The sequence below is a fragment of the Carassius carassius genome, chromosome 35, assembly GCF_963082965.1.
Source record: "Carassius carassius chromosome 35, fCarCar2.1, whole genome shotgun sequence".
Classification (NCBI taxonomy): Eukaryota; Metazoa; Chordata; class Actinopteri; order Cypriniformes; family Cyprinidae; genus Carassius; species Carassius carassius.
In genome coordinates, this window is record NC_081789.1 from 14886832 (window position 1) to 14909569 (window position 22738).

General features: G+C 40.9%; 1 protein-coding gene across 7 annotated transcripts in view; it reads left to right on the forward strand.

Annotated features, from left to right (window-relative positions):
* The window catches only part of mllt10 (MLLT10 histone lysine methyltransferase DOT1L cofactor), a 62630-nt gene extending 40351 nt beyond the window's left edge, over nt 1–22279 (forward strand). For 4 of the 7 annotated variants that reach the window (XM_059524552.1, XM_059524550.1, XM_059524551.1 and 1 more), the window contains 11 exons: nt 2543–2715; nt 10412–10526; nt 12909–12981; nt 14433–14605; nt 16701–16892; nt 17162–17235; nt 17576–17916; nt 18705–18728; nt 19010–19100; nt 19486–19668; nt 20627–22279. In XM_059524552.1, the coding sequence (XP_059380535.1) occupies nt 2543–2715; nt 10412–10526; nt 12909–12981; nt 14433–14605; nt 16701–16892; nt 17162–17235; nt 17576–17916; nt 18705–18728; nt 19010–19100; nt 19486–19668; nt 20627–20674 (1487 nt within the window). In that variant the 3' untranslated portion in view covers nt 20675–22279. The remainder of the gene's footprint in view (nt 1–2542; nt 2716–10411; nt 10527–12908; nt 12982–14432; nt 14606–16700; nt 16893–17161; nt 17236–17575; nt 17917–18704; nt 18729–19009; nt 19101–19485; nt 19669–20626) is intronic. The other 3 variants (XM_059524548.1, XM_059524554.1, XM_059524549.1) reach the window with 2 other exon arrangements.
* The last annotated feature ends 459 nt before the right edge of the window (nt 22280–22738 follow it).

The window sequence follows — 22738 nt, forward strand, 5'->3', positions numbered from 1 at the left end:
GCGCTATTCATTAACAGAGACACACAGAACATGCATGATTCATATTTAAATCGACTTTTGCGGCTTTATATTTACAGATACATTTCGTGATTTGATGTAAGTGTAATGATCTACTTTTGAATAATTAATTTAAAGTTTGACAAATTCCATGACATTCTGCGTAAAACTGTGAATTCTGTTTTTATGACTGGATAAAGACTACACTGCATAATTTACCCCCTTATCATGAGTCCACTTGCCTGATGTGAACATAAAATATCTTGCATACCACCACTTTTGAAAGGGCCAGTGTCATGCAAATATATTTGAAAGGTCTTGGTGAGAATATAGTCACGTTCTTGACACATGACACACATGACACAGTGCCCATCCCGTGTCACACCCCAATAAATTAGTTCTTACTTCAGAGCAGGGTTAGAACAGTTTTATAGGAACTATCAGTGACATAAGTGTACGCTGATTGGCAAAACCATTACAAAACACCAGCTACCTGGCATTTTTAAAAACCATGAAAAAATATTTTCTCCACAAACATGGGAAACTGCGATAAATGCATTTACCTGTTGTCTGCAGTGTTATGTTCTTCAATGATAACACTGCAAGTTGTCATAGGAGATTTTAGTCAGATTTTCATGCTCATTCAGTCGCCTAAATTGTGTTTACATTCCATCTCCGTTATCACGAAACCCATGATTCACTACAAAAACAGCTCTGGTCACAGCGTCCTCCAATCACTGGTTATTGACATCCATAAATGATGTGAACAAAGACGTCGCTGTCGCCGCTTCAGAGTTCCTGTTACCAGGAAAACGGCCCGAGGGAGAAATTGGTTCTCTAGGAACGACCCTACTGACTAGTTCCTAGATCTACGCGGTGTCCGTTAGTGGTTCCTAATGACAGAATTTTCATTTTTGGGTGAACTATCCCTTTTAGCCTGGATTTATTACTCGGGATGAAACTATGCAGCTGTCTTGTTCATTCGAATAAACATTGATGAGCAAAGCATGCGCCTGCTGCATTAACTGCAGCCATGTGCTGTAACTTATCTTCACTTTCGGTCGGCATGCATTAGAAAAGTCAAAAACCCGTCTGTTCGCTTGTGATAGAACATATCTTGAAGCTAGTAACCCAATGCAAAACACTTCAAGACATCGATCACTGCTCAAGATATACATTTAAATTAAAAACATCTGCAACGTCAAAGGCCTAAATATGTTCTGCTGGCGTGCAACAATACCTTGAATCAGTCCCTGCTTTCTTCTCTCCATCCGTAAGGAAAGTGCCGAAGATCCTTATCAGGTTCTGAGCCTCGTCATTAACCTCCCTCTGAACTCGCATGGATTTTCTGCTGAGAGAGGAGACAGGGGTTTGACTTGAAATGCTGGCTAATCTAATTTGAAATTTCCCCTCCCTTCCTCTTATTTGATAAGGGGGGGTTCAGGAGGAGATGTTAAGTCCTGATCGATCGGACCCGTTCGATCAGCACCAGATAACAGGATCTTTGTCCTTGCTTTGTTTGGTCGCTCATGTCTAGTAACCTCTAATCAAATGCTCCGTTGGTTGACCTTTTCTGAAATGTTAATTATTAACCAGATTACTAGATCAGCATGATGATTTAAAGATGAATCTAATCATTAATGAGCCGAGTTAGCTGCTGGTATTCGCAAATCTCCCAAATGTAAAACCAATTGGGATTAAATGGAAAACCGTGACACAGCGATGTCTAAGCTTTCCTTTTTCTATTACATATTTCCTATGTGGAGTTTGGAGCTTGGTACTGTAAATGCTACCGTGGTACTTCTCCGCCCAACAATGTTTCCTTGTTTCCCCAGTGAATGTAGACTGCTGCAAGCCATTCATTCCTTTGTGTGGCAAGGGGGCCTCTCTCGTTCCTGCAATGGGTCAGCCTGGGCCATCAGCTGGGTTTATTTGAGATGGTGGCAGGGAAGGAGGGAGAGAGAAAAGGGGGAAAAAAAATCAATAAAACAACAGCAACAACAAACAGCGTGCATGTCATGAACCGGCACATAAATATGAATGGGCCGCACTCCTCCCCAGCGCCACCTGAAAAGCCCTCAGTCATTTTTACAGAAGAAATAGTGAGTCGTCAGATTCAGGGAACTGTTTTCTGGGTCACTGGAAGGCCGGTGCAGAGTGCATGTTGAGAGGACTCCGAAATGCTTTGTGCTCGCTCTCAAAGTCTGCTGTGATGAGGGCCTGGTCAGACAGGCCATTCAAAGTCCACAAAGTTCATCTCAGGGGCAGCGGCAAAGATAGATGGATAACCAGTCAAGGTATATTGGAGGACAGAGGTTGCCCTTACAGCTATTAAAACGTTGCTTTTACCACGAGATTACAGGTCATAACCTGCGTTGATTTGTTTCACATCCCCCAGTTGCTATGCCAGATCTCCTGCTGATAAACAAGACAATGTTATTTTTTGACTTGGTGGGAATCAAAAGAGATTGTTTGGCCAAGTGATTATCATCGAAAGTGTGCTGTTTTACTTTAATCATTTTCTGTAATTGCTGTCTTTTTGCAGGTTCGTACTCCAGCAGTAGCGATGTAGCCTGCCCATTACCCAGTGCTGTGTTTGGAGCGTCTCTGTCCGGATCCAACTCCGAGTTACCTGCTCATCAGTCAGTGGTCACTTCCATGTCCACTCTCACATCTTTGCCCCCGACTGCCCCGTTCACCAGCACCTCATCCACACATGTGAGTGTTTAATTGACCTTATTATGTATTCATGCTCAGTGGTCACTCTGTATGTGATTGATTATTTTATTTCTTGTTTTGTGGAAATGGGCAAATGAATGACTCCAGGCTAAATTAAATTTTTGTATCTGGTGTTTTTGTTTTATGTTAACTGTCACCCGTCCCCTCTGTGGGATGCCTACATTTACTTCGATATATTACAATTAAATCTAATCTATTCTTGAAAAACTATATATCATTGGAAAGGTCTAAGACTCCCAAATATATATTTTACCAATGTTTTTTGTAAAAAATTATGTAGGAAAGGTAATCGATTAATTTATGACAAGAGTCCACCCTCAAAAATCTAAATTATAACTGGAGTTTTGACCTTTGTTAAAAAAAGGACTTCTTTGTTGCCTTTTTCTCGATCACATTTTAGAAATCATCAGAAGTTATATAATGACTGAAAACTTAAAATCTCTAAATTTATCCTTTAAAACTCATTTTAAAATCAGAAATTGCATTATCATGTAAATGGTACATCAATATCAAAAATGGCCGATATGTGCTGCCGATTTTTAGGGCCGATATCTTGAAGTTTTCCCCTTCATTTGCATGCTAAAATGTCACACTAATAATAATTGGATGCACAACATTTCTAAACTTATCATCATTTATTGAGCACAGACAGAAGTCAATCAGAAGGTTTTAGAGCATTTATCAAGCAGAATTTTTCAAGTTTGTTGGAACATAAATGCAAACTTAAATATACATTTAATTAAAATAAATAAAATGTTATAAATAAAAATCAATTAAACTGAAAAATATAAAAAATAAAATATATATTAAAAAAAATAATAGTAGTGCTGCAAACACACTAGCAACCAGCAACATCTGTGTTTGGTATAAATGAAACAAAACATCTAAAGTGCATTCTAATTTCAAACTTAAATCGCAGTATGTTCATTTTTAAAATAAAGTACAGTCAACCAAACATATAAAAGGTTACACAGGTCAGTTTAAATAGACCGTAGTATACCGGTCCACTCTGCTGTTATGCCAAGGACGTTTTTGCTCATGTGAAGAGGATGATCTTTTCCGTCTAGTTTACATAAAAAAAAATAAAAAAATATTATGGTTTAACATTCAGATAATTCTGAACCCGGTGGTGGACACCGGAAGTAAGGGATGCCGTCAAGCTGAAGGAGTCCTATCGGGCCTGGTTGGCTTGTGGGACTCCTGAGGCAGCTGACAGGTACCGACAGGTTTTGCCTTGTGGAGGCAAAAACTCGGGCCTGGGAGGAGTCCGGTGAGGCCATGGAGAAGGTCTATCGGTTGGCCTCGAAGAGATTCTGGAAAACCGTCCAGCGCTTCAGGAGAGGGAAGCAGTGCCCTACCAACGCTGTTTACAGTAGAGGTGGGGAGCTGTTGACCTCAACTGGGGATGTCGTTGGACGGTGGAAGGAATACTTCGAGGATCTCCTCAATCCCGCTGTCACGTCTTCCATTGAGGAAGCAGAGGCTGAGGGCTCAGATGTGGACTCGTCCATCACCCAAGCTGAAGTCACCGAGGTAGTCAAGAAACTCCTCGGTGGCAAGGCACCGGGGGTGGATGAGATCCGCCCTGAGTACCTCAAGTCTCTGGATGTTGTGGGGCTGTCTTGGCTGACACGCCTCTGCAGCATCGCGTGGCAGTCGGGGACGGTGCCTCTGGAATGGCAGACCGGGGTGGTGGTCCCTCTTTTTAAGAAGGGGGACCGGAGGGTGTGTTCCAACTACAGGGGGATCACACTTCTCAGCCTCCCTGGGAAAGTCTATGCCAGGGTACTGGAGAGGAGAATCCGGCCGATAGTAGAACCTCGGATTCAGGAGGAACAGTGTGGTTTTCGTCCAGGCCGTGGAACACTGGACCAGCTCTATACCCTCTACAGGGTGCTGGAGGGTTCATGGGAGTTTGCCCAACCAGTCCACATGTGCTTTGTGGATTTGGAGAAGGCATTCGACTGTGTCCCTCGCGGCGGCCTGTGGAGGGTGCTCTGGGAGTATGGGGTCCGGGGCCCTTTGCTAAGGGCTATCCGGTCCCTGTACGACCGGAGCAGGAGCTTGGTTCGTATTGCCAGCAGTAAGTCAGACTTGTTCCCGGTGCGTGTTGGACTCCGGCAGGGCTGCCCTTTGTCGCCGGTTCTGTTCATGATTTTTATGGACAGAATTTCTAGGCGCAGCCAGGGGCCGGAGGGGGTCAGGTTTGGTGACAACACGATTTCGTCTCTGCTCTTTGCGGATGATGTTGTTGTGTTGGCCTCATCAAGCCAGGACCTTCAGCATGCACTGGGACGGTTTGCAGCCGAGTGTGAAGCAGCTGGGATGAGAATCAGCACCTCCAAATCCGAGGCCATGGTCCTCAGTCGGAAAAGGGTGGCTTGCCCTCTTCAGGTTGGTGGAGAGTTCCTGCCTCAAGTGGAGGAGTTTAAGTATCTTGGGGTCTTGTTCACGAGTGAGGGAAGGATGGAACGGGGGATTGACAGACGGATCGGTGCAGCTTCTGCAGTAATGCGGTCGATGTACCGGTCTGTCGTGGTGAAGAAAGAGCTGAGCCGCAAGGCGAAGTTCTACGTTCCTACTCTCACCTATGGTCATGAGCTTTGGGTCATGACCGAAAGGACAAGATCCCAGATACAGGCGGCCGAAATGAGCTTTCTCCGCAGGGTGGCTGGGCGATCCCATAGAGATAGGGTGAGAAGCTCAGTCACCCGGGAGGAGCTCAGAGTAGAGCCGCTGCTCCTCCACATCGAGAGGGGTCAGCTGAGGTGGCTCGGGCATCTGTTCCGGATGCCTCCTGGACGCCTTCCCAGGAAGGTGTTCCGGGCGCGTCCCACTGGGAGGAGACCACGGGGAAGACCTAGGACACGCTGGAGAGACTATGTCTCCCGGCTGGCCTGGGAACGCCTCGGTGTCCCCCCAGAAGAGCTGGAGGAAGTGTCTAGGGAGAGGGAAGTCTGGGGTTCTCTGCTTAGACTGCTGCCCCCGTGACCCGACCCCGGATAAGCGGAAGAAGATGTATGTATGTATGTATGCATTCAGATACATTGCGAATGTGGAAACATTTGGATATGTGCAGAATGAGACCTGAGCAATAACCTCCAAATACATCTAGTCAAACCCGCGCTCGCTCGTCCTCGTATGCACGCACGCACGCACTCATGCGTCTCGATCGAATGCTCTGTAAATGCAGGATTTTTTTAAACAAATAGGCCTAGGAACGCAAAAATTCTAAATCGAATATTTTGCAGAACAGGATCAAACAAAAAAAGTACTGGTCATAAGCGCCACAGTTACGTTTGGGATAATTTTATTTTTAATACTAGTGTAATTTGAAAACATTGCAATTGCGTTTTAAAATACAACAACGAGCACCACGAAACCATTTAAAGAGACTCATTCAGCGGTCTCCTTGACGGAAAACAGTAAACAAAGTAACATGATCTAAAACGTATGGCGCACTCTTCATTTTATCAAATAATCATAATCACATCTATTCATTTTACAGTCCTGCTACTAGCATTTTATACAGACTAAAACCCCTTTAATTTGGGTGAGAAAGCTTTTTCCCAAGTGGCTTTGCACATAATAATAATAATACCGCTGCAGACGCATTTTGCAGTATTAAGGTTATTAATTGATCGTTCATTTAAACGTCGATCGATCATGGAAATGATCTAATATTGACATCCCTAAATGTAAATGAGTTGGATGGAAACCTTGCTATTGTCTGCATCAAACCATTTCCGAACAAATGTGATTCATGGTTCTGGGCAGCTCCAGGACAGCTGTCTCTCCGAGCGCGCTGCTGTCTGTGAGCGGGGCGGAGTAACGGAGCCCTCAATCATGCTGCAGTGTTTGTAAGAGCTGACAACTTCTCCACCCCATTTACAGAGTGAGATTCTCTGACTACCTTTTTCTCCCAAGGACTGTTGTTGAATCTTCCAAAAGTTTTGGCTTGGGGTCCTTCACATGCGCAGCAGCACTTTCCACTGCAACAATAACACGGGGCTGCCCGCCGATGTGCCTGACTTTAAATCGGCGCTACTAAACACTGATATCGGCCCATGCCGATATATTAAATAATAACAAATATCGGCCCGATATATCGGCCGAGCGATCTATCGGTGGACCTCTACACTGAAGACTGGAGTAAGGACTGCTGATAATTCAACTTTTCTATCACAGGAATAAATTATTTGAAATTTTAATATTTCAAAAGAGTTCTGTTTTTATTTGCAGTTTTATATGCAGTCTTTGTGAGCATTTAAAAATCTTACCAACACCAAACATTTGAACAGAACTGTATATCTGCAAAAAGTCCATACCTAGATTTTATTTAAAAAAGCAACATCTGCGAAGAAAGGTTGTACTGATAATAATTGCACCGAGCTTTCAGTTCACACGCATTCTTTATATATCATCTCTCACAAAATTAACCAATTAAATAGAATTATACTCATCATCTTTGTACTGTGTGTTAATTTGCTCCAGTTTTATCAAGATAAATGCTGTTTGAGCATGTTCATGGCACAAATAGTAATTAACTCCTAAAAGGCACAGATGTAAACGTTGGGTTGCAGCTATTTATGTATTAAGTAACTCGTATTTTTCTTCATGACAGGATTTTTTTTTCTTTCTACAGAACAAATGAATTTGCTTCGCAAGTGCCAGGGTTTGTGCTAATGCAATATTTATATAATTGCAGCAGTATATCATCAGTATGGAGGAGGCCGTGTGAGGGCCACAATGGTACATAACATGTCAGTGTGAGAAGTAAAGTTAGTCACTTCAGACCTCATTTTTCAGCTCTTGAAAGACAGTGTTTTGAGTCATTTAGGGTATTTATGACTTGGCTGCTTAAGTATATGGTCTTAACGGATGAACGTCAGGGTGTTTCGATTGTGTTTGCATTAGCTAGTCAGAGCAGTATGTGTGGTCAAATAAACAGAATGAGACTGAGAAAAATGCCATAATTGGCTTTAAATTGGCAATGTTGTTATTGCTTCGAGTCAGTAATTTTATACATGTATAGTAGTTTGAATTTGGTAAGATTTTTGAAAAATGTTTTCGAAAGAGTATGCTCACCAAGGCTGCATTAATTGAATGGAAAAAAGTAGCTATTCTGAAATCATTCTGATATGCTGATTTGGTGCTCAAGAAATATTTAAATAACGGCATTTATTGGAAATATTAACTAAATGCTTAATGTTACAAAAAAAATAGTGAATAAATCCCCTCATGAATCTGACTTTAGAGTCCCTACTGCATGTGTTCAGATGACAATAATAAAGTCAAGTCATTCTTACAGGCTCCCAGCGCAGCTCCAAATGGGCCCTTTGGAAGCGCACTAGAGACAGAGCACCATCTCTGACACTCTCCTGAGCATCTTTGTCTTGACTTGCGCTGCTGTAGCAACTGGTCGTTTCCAGGCAACAGGGCTTTGTTTGTGCAGATCTGCCCTCTCTCCAGGCAGGGTGGCCTTACATTAGGAGATGAAGTAGACCCACTGATGGCCTTAATGCTGCAGGGCTCCCTGCAGTCCAGCCCCTCCTTACGCACGCTTGCAAATATATATCCCCCATTAGTCCTAAGCTTTATGGCATGAGAGATTTAATACAATGAGCCTTTTTCTTCACTAGGTTGTAGTTCGCAGATCAGTAAACAGGTGAGGTTTTTAAAACTATGTCCGGGGTCAGGAGTAGAATACATTTTTTATTAGATATAACGTGGTGTTTTATCAAATATAATCTGTGCAAACAATCATCCTTTATTCTGTCAGCATGCCTGCCTCCGAGGTGTTTGCATTTTTTTTTCTCCCTTTGTGGATTGAAGAATGGTTCGAAGAAAAAATTCAGTGGTTGCAAGCAGGGCAGCAGTGACCTTCAACCCTAGCGCACACCCCCTAGACCCACCTCTGTCCCACTCTTCGTTAACCTCCACAATGGTGCTGAGAGCCCTAAGCCTCAAAACAATCCGGCTGTCCCTCTTTTCCCTGTGTGGGCGCATTGAGCCCGGCTCACTGACGGGATGAGGGCTGACAGGCTGGACAGAGAGCTGTGTAGTGGGATGAGGGGTTGTCTTCACACTGGTCATGCTCCCTCCTCTCTCCACACGGCCTGAAAGAGAGGAGTCTGAGGAATGGGGAGGGCCTGCGGGGGCCATGAGGGGCCAGGGGAATGTAGGAGAAAAAAAAAATAAAATCTTAAGTCTTTAGCCAAAAAATATTAGCCATTCCAATAAGTTTTTTTTTTAATATTTTTAATATATAATTAATAATAATAATTACATTTTTCATTATTAAACCGGTTTCTTTAATAGTTAAGGCAGTCAATGTCACGTTTAGGATTACAGTTTCTTTTGCTCCATGTCTTAGGAGCATAAATCATATTTTTATATCCTTTAGTTGTTAGCAGAAGATCCATAAAAGGAAGCACGTTTTCAAGGTTGGTTTAAATGTTGGCATTGTATGGTTGTCTATTCACTGGTCACTTGTAGGTGTGATTTCCAATATGTTTTAGTCCATTACGGTCAGAAATCTTTAAGTTAAACATAAAGACATTATTCTATCGGGACAGAGCAAGAAATTCAATACATTGTAATTTCAGCTATAGTGTTATTTCCTGTTTCAGATCAGATAAGGCCTAGAAGCGAGCGAAAGAAATGGAAAGAATTTATTGATTTGAGCAGTGAGTGAAAGGACTGAATATTTAGGAGGTGTTGTATGAAGCCCATGTTTTTTATTTTTTCATTTTTTGTTTTTTTATAGGACCAATGTTATATTTATTTGATGGAAAATACAGTAAAAACATTAATATTGGGAAATATTATTATATAATTTAAATATACTGTTTTTAATTTTTTTATTTTATTATATTTTAAAATGCTTTTTTCCCTGTGATTGCAAAGTAGAATTTTCAGCAGCATTTACTCCAGGCTTTAGTGTCACATAATCCTTCAGAAATCATGTAATATGCTAATTTGGGGTTCAAGAGTTATTTACTATTATTACCCATTTTGAACATTGCTTAAGCGATTTGGAAGGTTTTAGTTTTTCATGATTTTATTTTATTTTATTTTTCAAAAGAACAGCATTTATTTGAAATGGAAATCTTTTCTAATAAATAAATGAAAATATACTGCATCCTTGCCAGAATAAATGGTAGTGTCATCTGTAAATATGAATAAACTACTAATCATCTATATTGAGCTAAAATTTGAGTAAAAATTCTTCAACTTTCCCAGCAGTTCCCTGCTATTTACAACATTGTTCCACTGCTAAAGTGTAATTTAAGTGCAAAATCATGTAAACCTTTCTGTGGTTTACACCATGCACCGAGTTTGTTGTTGCACATATGCTGCTACCTCAGAAGCAACACCGCAACCAATCCCAACAATTATTAGGGAAATGGCTTAATTGGATTAAATAATTAGCTGCAGAAGCGCATGGTCTGTATGTTGTTCAGGGCTCGGGGTCTGCTGTTATAGGCTCAGCCAATTCTCCTGGCTCACAGGAAATACAGCTGACATGGTGTTTTATCATCCAGCTCTTTGGCCCAACACTCTCGTGCACATTCATACACACACATGCAGAGACGTATACTTGCGCTTCACCAGCAATTGGAATTGGACAGTGTTCCATAGTCTAACTCTTTCTTATGTGTTTCTTCCTCAGTCAAACTCTCTACCAGGATCCTTTAACCTGGCGCCATCCCATATGTTCGGAAACAGGCTAAATCCGAATTCCGCCATGGCTGCACTGATCGCTCAGTCCGAGGGCTCCCCGGCAGGTGAGACACACAGACGAGGAACCATGCTGATCTTTAGCCAGTACCTCCCACTGGCGCAGGATTACCTTCTCAAATCCTTTCCTCCTGCTTCCTGCGCTCTCTTCTCCAATTTCTCCTCATCCTCCCATTCTTTCTCCACTCCCCTGTGCATATGGAATGTGTGGTCAGCTGTATCCCCCTCCTAACCTCCTCAGGTCGCAGAGAGAGGGAGAGGCAGAGAACAAAACTCCCCGGGACAGAAATCTGAAAGTGTGCATACCTGTTAAATGAAGCATGCTACCACTCAAACATTTCATTAATCTGCACAATGACCGCAGTGATGACACAGAGGGGATTGCCCTGGGTTTAGGAGGCAGGCTTACCTTACACTCAGCCTCTCCCTCCTCCTTCCCTCCTTCCCGGACCACTCAACACTTTCCCCGGACCCTACCTAAACCCTGGGGGTCTCGGTCATGAGCGAATGGGCTTGCAGGACCCTGTCATGGGGGTTGGGATGGGGTGTAGTTGAAAGCAAGAGAGAGAGGGAAAAAGGGGGAACACAGCCTTTGAGGAATAATGGATCAGTCATGCCCTCCTCCTAAAACAGAGGTCAGGGGGTCATTTGACTAACAATAGGAGGAAGAACACCCGTCCTTAAAGAGACCACCGCTTGAGACTGGAAAGCTTGCATGCTCTTAGCATAAGCCCAGTTCTTATCTGGCATTAGTTTACAGCGCAGCATGTATAAAGAAGGGGATATATATTAATGATTAACAGGTTAATGATTTGGCTTGTATGTCGACAATTTGAGAGATATGCATTCTGAAATTTAGTAAGATTTAAGAAAAAAAAATAACGATAATAATTTAATACTTTTATTCAGCCAGAATGCATTAAATTGATCTTAAGTGACAGTAAAGGTGTTTATAAATAATTTAAAAAAAATTATATTTCAAATAAATATTCTTTTGAGCTTTTTATTCATCAAACTATCTTGAAAAAAAAACACACAACTGTTTTCAACATTGGAAAATAATCTGAAATGTTTTTTAGTACCGAATCAGCATATTACAATGATTCCTGAAAGATCATGTGAACTGAACACTTGAGTAATGGCTGCAGAAAATTCAGCTTTGGCATTCCAGAAAATTCAGCTTTGCAGAAATAAATTACATTTTATAATATATTAAAATATATTTTAGACTTTCAATTTTAATGCTTATAATTTATAATCTTACTATATTTGTATTTTTGATAAAATAAATGCAGCCTTGAAGAGAATAAAAGTCTTCTTTGAACGTACGTATAATTTATTGTTGTAATATAAAAAAATATATAAATGTATTCAAAATGTAAGTCAATTATTATATCTTATATATTGTAAATATATTAGTAGTAATAATATACATTATTGTTTTTAGTGCATTTTTCTTATATTTAATCATAATTAAACAAATTTCTTACACCTCATCTAATTTGCTGTCATTTAATAAAAGTCAGGTATATATCATCCACTGGCCTCCCTGTTGTCTAGATAGTGGCATTGGTCAATAAATAAAAACCCTAGTCTAAAAATGTTAAATTGGATCAGTGAGGCTGTGGAACAGGGTTTGTTTACTTGTGCTTTCCTCTCAACGCTGGTCACCTGTTGCTCCTCATAGGTTTCCACTGTTTCTTTCAGTCCCTGTACATTCTGATTTTTTTATTTTATTTTGTAAAGTAATACCCGACTCTTTCGGGTCCAGTCTGCACTGTAGTCCCGGGGCTGATCCAGGGTCAGACAAGGGGTCAGCACCATATTAAGTCAGTCCAGACCTTGCCTGGCCCGTCCTGATGTGCCCACACCCCCACTGGAGCCAGCTTGCGCTCGAGGTGGTAGTGGGCTGGAAAGTGTTAAGAAGAACAAGACGGGGGTGAAAAAGGAAAAGAAGGGGGGAAGAAAGCAGGAAGGAAGAGAAAAAATGGGATTGGCTAACTGTGACTAGAGGGGGGTGGGGGGAAAAAAGAGAGCGAGAGACAGAGAGAGAGAAAGGAGGGAGGGGGTTGTGCTTGGCGAGGCGCATATGTGATTCATTACTTTCACTGCAGAAAATGAAAAGCAGTGTCTGGCATGGGGCCTGCAGGCAGGGTGATGGGAGCCTCCACGGGGAAGAAAGAGCTGGAGGGAGGGGGAGAGGGAAAGAGAGAGAGAGGTGACTCAGTGACACACTCAGTGGTGTCAGTGTGCAAGCTGAGCCACCAGAGAGACCACTCTGCCGCCCCTAGATGGATTTCTGTTAGGAAGATCTGATGGCTACCAGGCTCACTTTGGGTCAAGCTGTCCGTCCCAGCATTTCCCAGGCTCCTCTAACGCTCACATCTTCTTGCCGGCTCCTTATCGACTGCTCTCTGTTTACCTTTCAGATCAGGAGCTTGGAGACGGAGCTCTCAGCTTCTCCAGAAGAGGAAACTCACCAAAGACAAACCTCTCTCCTCGGTAAGTCCTATTAACATTCCAGAGCTAGACGTCCCCTCCTCCAGGCTGTGAGATTTCACTCGCCCTCCCTCCCTCCCCCACAGAACACACTCATTCACTCACTCCGTTTCCTCCCTTGCGCGCTCGCTTTCCGAACAGCAGGCATTTTGAGCACTCAGCTGTTGTCCATATCGCAGTTACAAACCGGCTTCAGAGTTCACTGTGGCGGTGATGTCTTCGAACGCAGAAAGAAACAGTGCATTCGTTTTCTGTAACCTGAGATGTGGTCTTTTTTGCACTGTGATTGAGGATATAAAACAGATTTCTATGGAAGCACATATATACTACACAATTCCTCCGGGATATAATATGTTTGGTTGAAAAGGTATGTTGATTTTATTTTGATCACTTTATTTAAGAAGTGGGTTTATTTGGTGTTCTTTCATTGCTGCTTAAGTATATTAATGTATGGATATTAGTATTAACATAAAACATTTTTTTCAAATGCTCTGTTTGACTTTTTTAGATCAGTTTTGTCTTGTTTTTTAGTCAAAATGTGAGTTTGAGAAATGCATTTAGCACAATATCGCTATAAACTCAAGCTTGTCAGTTTGTGTGTTTGTATGGCAGCATTTTCAATACTGAAGGTACAAGAAACGGTTCACACTAAACAGGTTTTGGCATTCCAAAGTGTTGCTTTTCGGTTGTTTTTCTATGTAAAACGTGCTGGACGGATGTGTTCGTCTGCTGATCTCAAATTCTGCATCTTTTGCAGCGTCTTGCACATGACAGTGTTTTAAAAACGGGTTACTTAATTTAAAAATCTTAACTTTAAAAAAAAAAAAAAGCCTTTTATTAATTCCATTGCCATCCAGCTCACGTTTTTAAATGAAAAAAAAAACACATTCTTTGTGAAGGGGCCTTAGAAGTGTGCCAAATGTCCATGAATCTCCTTCAGAAGAGCTCTGCACCATCGTCAGATTAAATGTGAATATCTGTATGTGCTGTTTCTGTGATCCGCACCGGAGCAGTCATGCAGGGGGATATGGCTTCACAGTCCTGTGCTGGAGATTTATTGCCTTGTGGAGCAGATCTCTGCCCAGCCGTAATTACCCCAGAGATAGATTCCCGTTCGCCCGAGAGCCCTGATGTAGAGCCCAGGGTTGGATGCATTCATAATAACACAGATCTCTGTCTGTCCAAACAAGAGCGTACTGAGATTTATGGTGTCAGAGAGGCAGGCCCAGGCTCTCTCACTTGGGCGAGCTGTGAACTCTGTTTCCCTCTGAAGGCAGGATGCCAAACCAGGAGTTCAACTGTGTTGTATTTATAAGCGAAAGCTGATTATTTATGAATTGTACTAATGTGAACAGATCTGCCATGCATTTCCAATTTTAAATTCATGACGATGAATTTTGATGAGCTTGTGTGTGTGTATATACATCTAACTTGTTTTCTATAAATGACTTTAGGTCTCCGTTAAGTGGGCTTCATATCCGGTATGACTCGTCAGGTCCGTTGGTTCAGGGGCTCGGATCTGGATCGGATACGTTGCCCCCAGTGGCCACCAGCATCGACCAGCTGCTGGACCGGCAATGGAACGTAGGACAGCAGTTCCTCTTACAACAGGGCTCACAAGGAGATGGTGAGAGGCTTTCTTACACATAATGATGCATGTTGCTTCATTATACAGTAATAAACCATAACTCAAGCACAGAGCTGTATGGTTGTGTGGTTGTCATTGCGCTGGTCTTGCTGGGGATGTTGTTGAGCCAAAGGATCCTGTCAGTTCTAATGATGGCTGATGCTACTGTTGTTTCTGAACATAAGCCTGCACTGGTGCTCATTTTGGCACCTATGTTTTTAAATTAGTCCTGTCAGATATCTTTGTAAGCTTTATAATTTGTGGTCAACCTTTATTAAACTACATTTAAATAATTTTTTGACAACATTGCATGTTGATAGAGTTAGTTTTTTTCATCACCATGTTGTCTTAGTCATAGAAGAAGGGTTGTTGACAAACATTTGGTTTTCATTATACGAAATCAACAAGGCCACATGGGTGTTTTTTGTCAGCTAATGAAGGTTGTGCTGGTTTTGTTAGTGTTGCGTGCTTAGGACAATGCTGGCTTGAGTATAAAACTTTGCCAAATTCATCCACTAAATAGAGTGCTGCAGCCCTGACGTCAAAACCCAGTCTAATTCTCCTTTAGCTTCCCTCAGGAATTTCTATGATGGTTTCGATGATGTTTTGGGTTTTTTTATGAGTAAAACAAGGTCTGTGGTAAATATAAAATGCTGATATTTGTATGTTTTGCTCTGCAGTGAATTTTGATGATGTATGTTTAATTAATTACATAAGTTTGGATTGTGAGTGAATGCAATTTGTTATGCAACAAAATTAGTATCGTCAAGTTATACAGAACTTATTTTAAATTAAAGAAAATTTCATAGGAATACATGGGTGTATGAGACTTCCAGGTTTTGCACTCTGCGCGACAGACACAAATAATACCTTTAATCATGCGCCTTTGTTGAGAAATCAAGTGCTATTGTTTTTTTTAAGTGACATGAGACTTAGGATTTTCCCTTAATAAAGGGAGCCAAAAAAAATGGTGGACTTGCATTAAACGAAAAAGCAAAGCCAAATTTAGAGACCAGAGTGTCATATAGATTTGAAAGTTGACACTTTTGACCCGGGGGCAGTAAATAACCATGCAAGAAGACCTTAGCAACCACACAGCATCATGTTAAAAACCCACTCAGAACAACTTAGAAAACCATATAGCAATGTGGGCCTGGAAACCCACTTAACACACCCTAGCATCATTGTGATGACTTTTAATTTGCATGTAAAATCAATTAATTCCTGTTAGAACAATTTCAGAGTCTAGCTCAGAGGGTTTACAGATTTGCTAAAGAAGGTTGTAGAGATATCAGAAGGCATTTGAAATTAATTTCTCATTAGTACGCTAAAAGCCTTTATTAATTATGGTCATTGCAAACTAGCTGCATTTAAATTCAGTCTAATTTGTCCAGTTTAATCTTAGGGTGCATAGTGATAAACTGGTGTCTGTTGCTTTCACTGAAAAGAATTTATTTAAAGTCAAAAATAATTACATCATAAAAACCTTATTTTACTGCATGTCAATCAAATATGCCGATTTGAAGCCTGTAATTACATCCATCCCTGTAATGTGGGTAATTTATGCATTGGTTAATAGTGCAGTAATTATGAGCTTCATTACCTGTATTTTGTCTGTGTGTAACTTGTGTAATTTCACGATCGGCTAAGTAGAGGTAGTAGCAGATCTTTCAGTAGCCGCAGGTTGGTTTGTAGTGTCACAGTTGTGTGGATGAGCAGCAGCTGTTTCTGTTACGATAGAGGTTCTTCTGGCGACGGAGGATGTCTGACCATCACAGAGCAGGAAGCAGTTGGGACGGTTGTGTTTCTGTTCACCACTGATATGAGAGCAGTTGTGCGGTTTAGCTGACACTGCATCTGGTTTGCATTTGGCTTGGGGTTGCTGGCCCCCGATCAGTGCTGTGTGTTCCTCTGAGAGCGGAAGTCTGTCGTTGTAGTTTTTCTGGAGGTCTTGAACCACATGTGTGCCAGTGTAGTTTCAGGCTTGTGGTATTGGGTTCGCTGCTTCATCTCAGTGGTTTTTAACCACCGCTATTTTGCTGTCAAGTCTTGATGCGTATGTTTTGTGTGTGTGTGTGTGCGCTTTTATGTCCAGTTCTGGGAATGCTAAAGTCTCTGCACCAGCTGCAGGTGGAAAACCGGCGCCTGGAGGAACAAATCCGAACTCTCACCATGAAGAAGGAACGACTGCAGCTCTTGAGCGCTCAGCTCTCTGTGCCTTTCACCCCTGCGAGCACCACGGCCACCACTGCCTCCTCTCCTCTGTACCCCAGCAACACTCACGCAGGTTAGACACACACGCTTCCTTCTGCCTCTCGTCTACTCGTACAGTTTTCACACACTCCATCTGGACAGTCACAGTCTAATCCCATCCCAAACACCTCCCACCCCGATCCACATATTCACACATACACGCACACGAGCCCACCTCTCACCCCCCGTCAGACCCCCTTCCTCCCCTCTCTGTTCTGCTCACGGAGCATCCTCTCCCAGCTCAACTCTAGCTAATCTGGTCTCCGCATTCATGTCAAGTTGCAAAATCTCTCTCTCCTCCAGACATGCTGCACAGCAAGAGCATTCAGCTAGGCAGCAGTGTTTTAACAGAGTCCTCTCAACCCTTGCCCACTCAGGTAACTTCCTCTACCCCTGCTCTGCAGATGCCATCTGCTGGGACTGAGCACCTCTTTAGTTGAGTCAAGTGTTATATTATGTATATCTGTACATAGTCAAGTGTGTGGCAGTGATGTGATGGTGATGGTGTAGTATGTAATTGCATCGTAATGACAGATTCATGGGATAATTGGTGGCTGTGTGAAATGTGTAAATTACTTGCAGAATAAATTTGATTGGAGTTATGTTATATCTGTTTGGTTGGGCAGGTACATGAGGCGCCTCTCTCACGTTGACCTCTCTTTTCTCTCTCTCTCTCTTATGCTCTTGTGCTTTCTCTATTCTTTCTCTTTCTTTCAGCATCCCCTGTCTGGTGGCCATAGTAGCGGAAGTAGCACGTCCTCTCTCTCCACCCCTCCGTCTGCGGCCCACAGTCCCCCCCAGCAGCAGGTGAACGGAGTTGGCATGGCCGGGTTGGCCGTCCAGCCTGGCAATGCCAACCCGACCCTCCCTGCCATAGCCGGGGTGACGGGTCTGATGGGCGCTCTGCAGGGGAACCACCTGGCCATGAGTGGCATCGTGGGCACCCTGAACGGAGTCATCCAAACCTCCCCCAGCCTGCCCCAGAATAGCAGCCCCCTGCCCCATCCCTCAGCAGCTACCAGCGCATCCCTGCCCATGTCCAACAGTCTCAGTAACAGGTACAAACTTGCACTCTCCTACTTAGACTTTGGACTGAGAGTCCATTTTGTTAAATAGTATATTTAAATGCTTTGGGAGGCATATTTCAGGGTTATGATACCACAGTCTGGATTAATTAAAAACTTTTTCTTCATATTTGCAAGAAAAAGTCAGAATTGTTAGTTATCTTACAGTTCTTGACTTTATATCTCGCAATTCTGACTTTATAACTCAAACAAAAAAGTCAATTGCGAGTTTGTATTACAGAATTGTAGAGAGATGTAATCTCGCAATTAAGTGTTTTTTTTTTTTTTTGATTCAGTGGCAGAAATAGGCTTCCATATATAGCACATTTATTTGATCAGTGAAAACCGTATTGTTATTTTGAAATATTATGAATGTTTATTATGAAAGAATATCATGAAAGTTTTCTATTTTAATATAAAATGTAATTTATTCCTTTGTTGGTAAAGCATAATTTTCAGCAGCCATTACTTCAGTCATCAGTGTCACATGACTTAACATTTAGCTTTTTAAATCTTTTTCTTTTTAATATTTTATGCTGCTGTTTTAAATACTTTTTTTATATCTTTATTTAAGAACAATATATATTATTGAAATGTATTGAAATATATTTAACTTTTTAATTAAACTTTTAATTTAATTTATTATTTATATTTTATTTTGGGGTGAATTGTGACTTGTTGGTTAGATTCATCCATACTACTTGGCATTGTGTGCTGCATTCATCTTTTCTTCATCTTTTCTGCTTCCCGATCTCTCTTTTCGTTTGCGCTGTGGAATGCAGCAGCATGCCCGCTGCAAAAACCAGGTGAGGATTGGCTTGCTTCTTTCTCACGTGCTCATTTTGATTCTCTTGCACCTGTACGCCTGTCTCTGAAACAGAATTGTGTACTTGAGATTGAACTGCTGATGTTTTCTAAGCGAGGTCCAGTTTAAACAGCCCTCCCTTTGTCAAAAACAAGACCATTGGTTATGATAAAAGTCTCAAGTTTTATTTTATATGTAATACTTTTGTGTGGCCATGGCCAAGACGTTTTTGAAAAGATGAAAATGTAGTTTGCTTATGAAGGTTTATGCATGTGTTTGCAGTGCGGCAAGGCTTTTCAGCGACCAGCACAGACAGATCTTCCTCCATCAGCACCAACTTCAGCAGCTTTTCAGCTCCCAGCAGGTCACACCGGTAAGAAGAGGGCCAACACACTCCATCACACAGAGTTCGCTTGAGCTTTCACAATTGTTCATGCGACTTATAACACAGAGAAGTCCACACAGCAGCTTATTTTAGCCATGATCCTTGTTATTAGTCAAGATGATTCTGTCTGAATGAAATATAATGTAACAAACCTTATCTTTTGGTGATTCAATGCCACAAAACTCTCATACGTCACAACAGCTTCTTTCTCAGAATTGTTTATTTCAGCATCCTGGCAGCTTGGAATTGCAATTTTGAGGAAATTCTTGCCACTATTTTGTGCAATATGCATCATACGGTCTGTGAGCAGTATGTGGGTGTGCCGTCTTTGTCTAGACATCTCATCATACTCTGTTTGTCTGTCTGTGTTTAGGAACAGCAGCAGGCTCTGCTCTATCAGTTAATGCAGCAGCAGCAGCAGAATGACATACAGCTGCAGCAGCTGCCAATCAACAGCCTCCTGCCCGCCACCACTACAAACCCCTTCCTCACCATACACAACGACAGCAACACTCCTAAAACTGGAGTTAGTACTGCAGCTTTCAAACAGACAAAAGTATTCACTCATTGTATTCCTGGATTCATTTTCATGTCTTTTTATTTTAAGTGTGTATGTAATTAATATATGAATGAATTAATATGAATAAATAATTGTGGTAGTGTATATATTATTATTTTTTTAATTTTATGATTATTGTTATTGTAAATGTATATTCATAAAATAATATTTTTAATATAATAATAATATTTTATATATATAAATGTGTGTGTATATGTGTGCATGTGCATATATAGGCATGTTTTTACAGTAATGATTATAAGAAAATAAAATGAAACCACATTTATAATATGAATATAGTAATGTTAAAATGAAATGTATAATTATATTAATCTATTTTATTAATAGTATAATATGTAGCCCTGGACCAGAAAACCAGTCATAAGTAGCAATAGCCAACAATACATTGTTTGGGTCAAAATTATCGTATCTTTTATGCCAAAAATCATAAGGATATTAAGTAAAGATTATGTTTGTCGAAGATATTTTGTAAAATTACTACTGTAAATATATCAAAGCTTAATTTTTAATTAGTAATATGCATTGCTAAGAATTTAATTTGGACAACTTTAAAGGTGATTTACTCAAATGTTATATATTTTTTCTTTTTTGCACCCCCAGAATCCAGATTTTTAAATAGTTGTATCTCGGCCAAATATTGTCATATCCCAACAAACCATAAATCAATGGAAAGCTTATATTTTTCAGCCTTTTTTTTATGGATCCAGGTCCAGGGTCACATATCATATAAAGTATAATTGCATTATTATAACTATAAATATAATTTTTATTTTTTATTATAATTATTAATAATATTGCATTGTTTATTTTTATGTTGTCAAAATAGGTTTCTTATAACAATTTAGATATATCTTTATTATTAAAGTTATTTTATTTCTATATTTTCATAGATTTTGAGGATCACTGATTGAAACTGTGCTTGTGTTTTATTCAGAGACTGGGGGAGAAGGCTGTGTCTGTGACAGGACAGGAAAAGACCTGACGTACAAAACAACATTTTGGAGGAGTTCTGCCTTATGGATCCCTCTCGTCTCCCCACCCCAAGAGACTTGCAATCTGAGCAGCAAGACCAGAACATTCATGCACCAGCCTTTATATGTACACACACTTGCCAGTTTGATGCCCATCTGGCAAACAACATGCTGCACTGAGTTTGAGTAAATCACTTGCTGTAACCGTACTGGATCCCATGGGGGCCAAAAGACAGGCTCACACACATATGTGCACAAACACACAGTCTCTCTCTCCCTGCCAGTGTGCTGGAAATGACATGCTGGTGCGAGTCGCTGTGGGCGGAAAGTGTAGAGCGAGGTCACGGATGAGGACTGTAAGATAGAGATGCCTCTGGAACAGTATCTGCCCACCGCTGTTACCTCTCTGTACCCCTTTAAAAAGAAACACGTAATGATGATCTCAATAAAAACCTGTCGTATTTGTCCGTCTGCGTCAAATATTTCAAAGCTGAAGTGATCAGACATTTGTGCACCACGAAGGCCTTCTCTGCATCCTGATCTTGAGCTTCCCCTGTGAGGAGGCGTCCCAAAAGTCCACAAACTGTCTCACTGACCCTGCTGCACTCTTTGAAGAGCAACTACCTCTCAAGCCAGGACACACAGACCAGGCCCTGAACCCAAGTGCCTGGCCCCGATCTCCATGCTGCTTTTTGCTGGAGATGCTGCCAGTCTCTCTCCTTCCCTTTTTTATTTTTCCCTCCAGTTGATCCAATTTTTTTTTTTTTTGTGAAATGATTTGATACCAATCGGCATCGCTCAGGCAATACCAGTTCAGAGAGTCCCAGAGATCTCTGCCTGTAGAGTGACTGACTACACTGAAAAAAAAAGAAAAAAAATGATTTCGAATGTTTGCGCTGCATTGATCATTTTTGAAGCCAACTTTCTATTATTCCTAATTTTTATTTATTTGCATTCATTACATGTTGGGCGCAAGGTAATATATTCTAACGCTCAACTGGCAAAAATGTTTTTTATACTACTGTACAAAATTCTCAGCTCTTGAGTCTCGTAAACATTTTGATGAACATGTCTGCCCGGTGTCTGAAGTTCTAAAACAAGAAAAAAGCCTACTTGATGATTCTGTGGTCTTGTAAATACGCCTGTTTTCCACCCCTTTCCCTTTTGTTGCTTTGTAAATCTACAGATGCATATTGGATTAAGAATAAGCTGTCAGAATAAATAAGATTTAGTTTAGCACACTTTTACCTCTTTTCTGTTGTAAATACATATTAGTGGTGTGAAGGACTGTTTCCAAGCACTGTTGGTGTGCTCAGATCTTTTCCAAAAGGCTTTCCACAAGACTGGTGACTGGATAAAGTGTATTAATTTATTTTTGTATGTGCAGGGACTTTTTTTTTTTTGCACCGTTTTATTGATGTGGTTTTATACGTTATAGATGTGGTATGTCCACGTTCTCATGTATCTGTACAGAAATTATGCAAGATCTCTAAAATGTGTATTTAAAACATCAAAAGTGAAACCACACGAGTCCTGCTTCATATTAAGAAATCCGGAACACTGAGATTGTAGTGTTGTGCTTTTTTCAGTGATAAATTAAAATCTGTTTATTGCAATTATTGCATCTTGCAGTGCCTTTTTATTTACCAGCCGGTTTTGGCATAGCAAAACCGATGAATTTTTCGGAGTGTCAGTATGCTTTTAAATCCTTGCAAAGAAGTGCTAACGAATTATGCTAGAATAGACTTGCAAACGACTTTTCATTAAAAGTATGACTCACTGGTAATACAGACTCATGACAAGTATTCCAATTACAGAGCTCTTCAGTTAAAATAAGACATTCAGCGCAAATGAAGTGCTTCTAAATTCTAATTAAAATAAATATCTTTACATAAAGCGATAGTTCACCCGAAAATAAAAAAAAATTCAATCATACACCTCTTTATATCATTCCAAACCTGTGCATTTCTCTCTTTTGCTGAACACAAGAAGACGATATTTTGAAGAATGTTGGTAACTAACTTGTTTCAGATGCCATTGACTTCCATTGCATTTTTTGTCCATACAATAGAAGT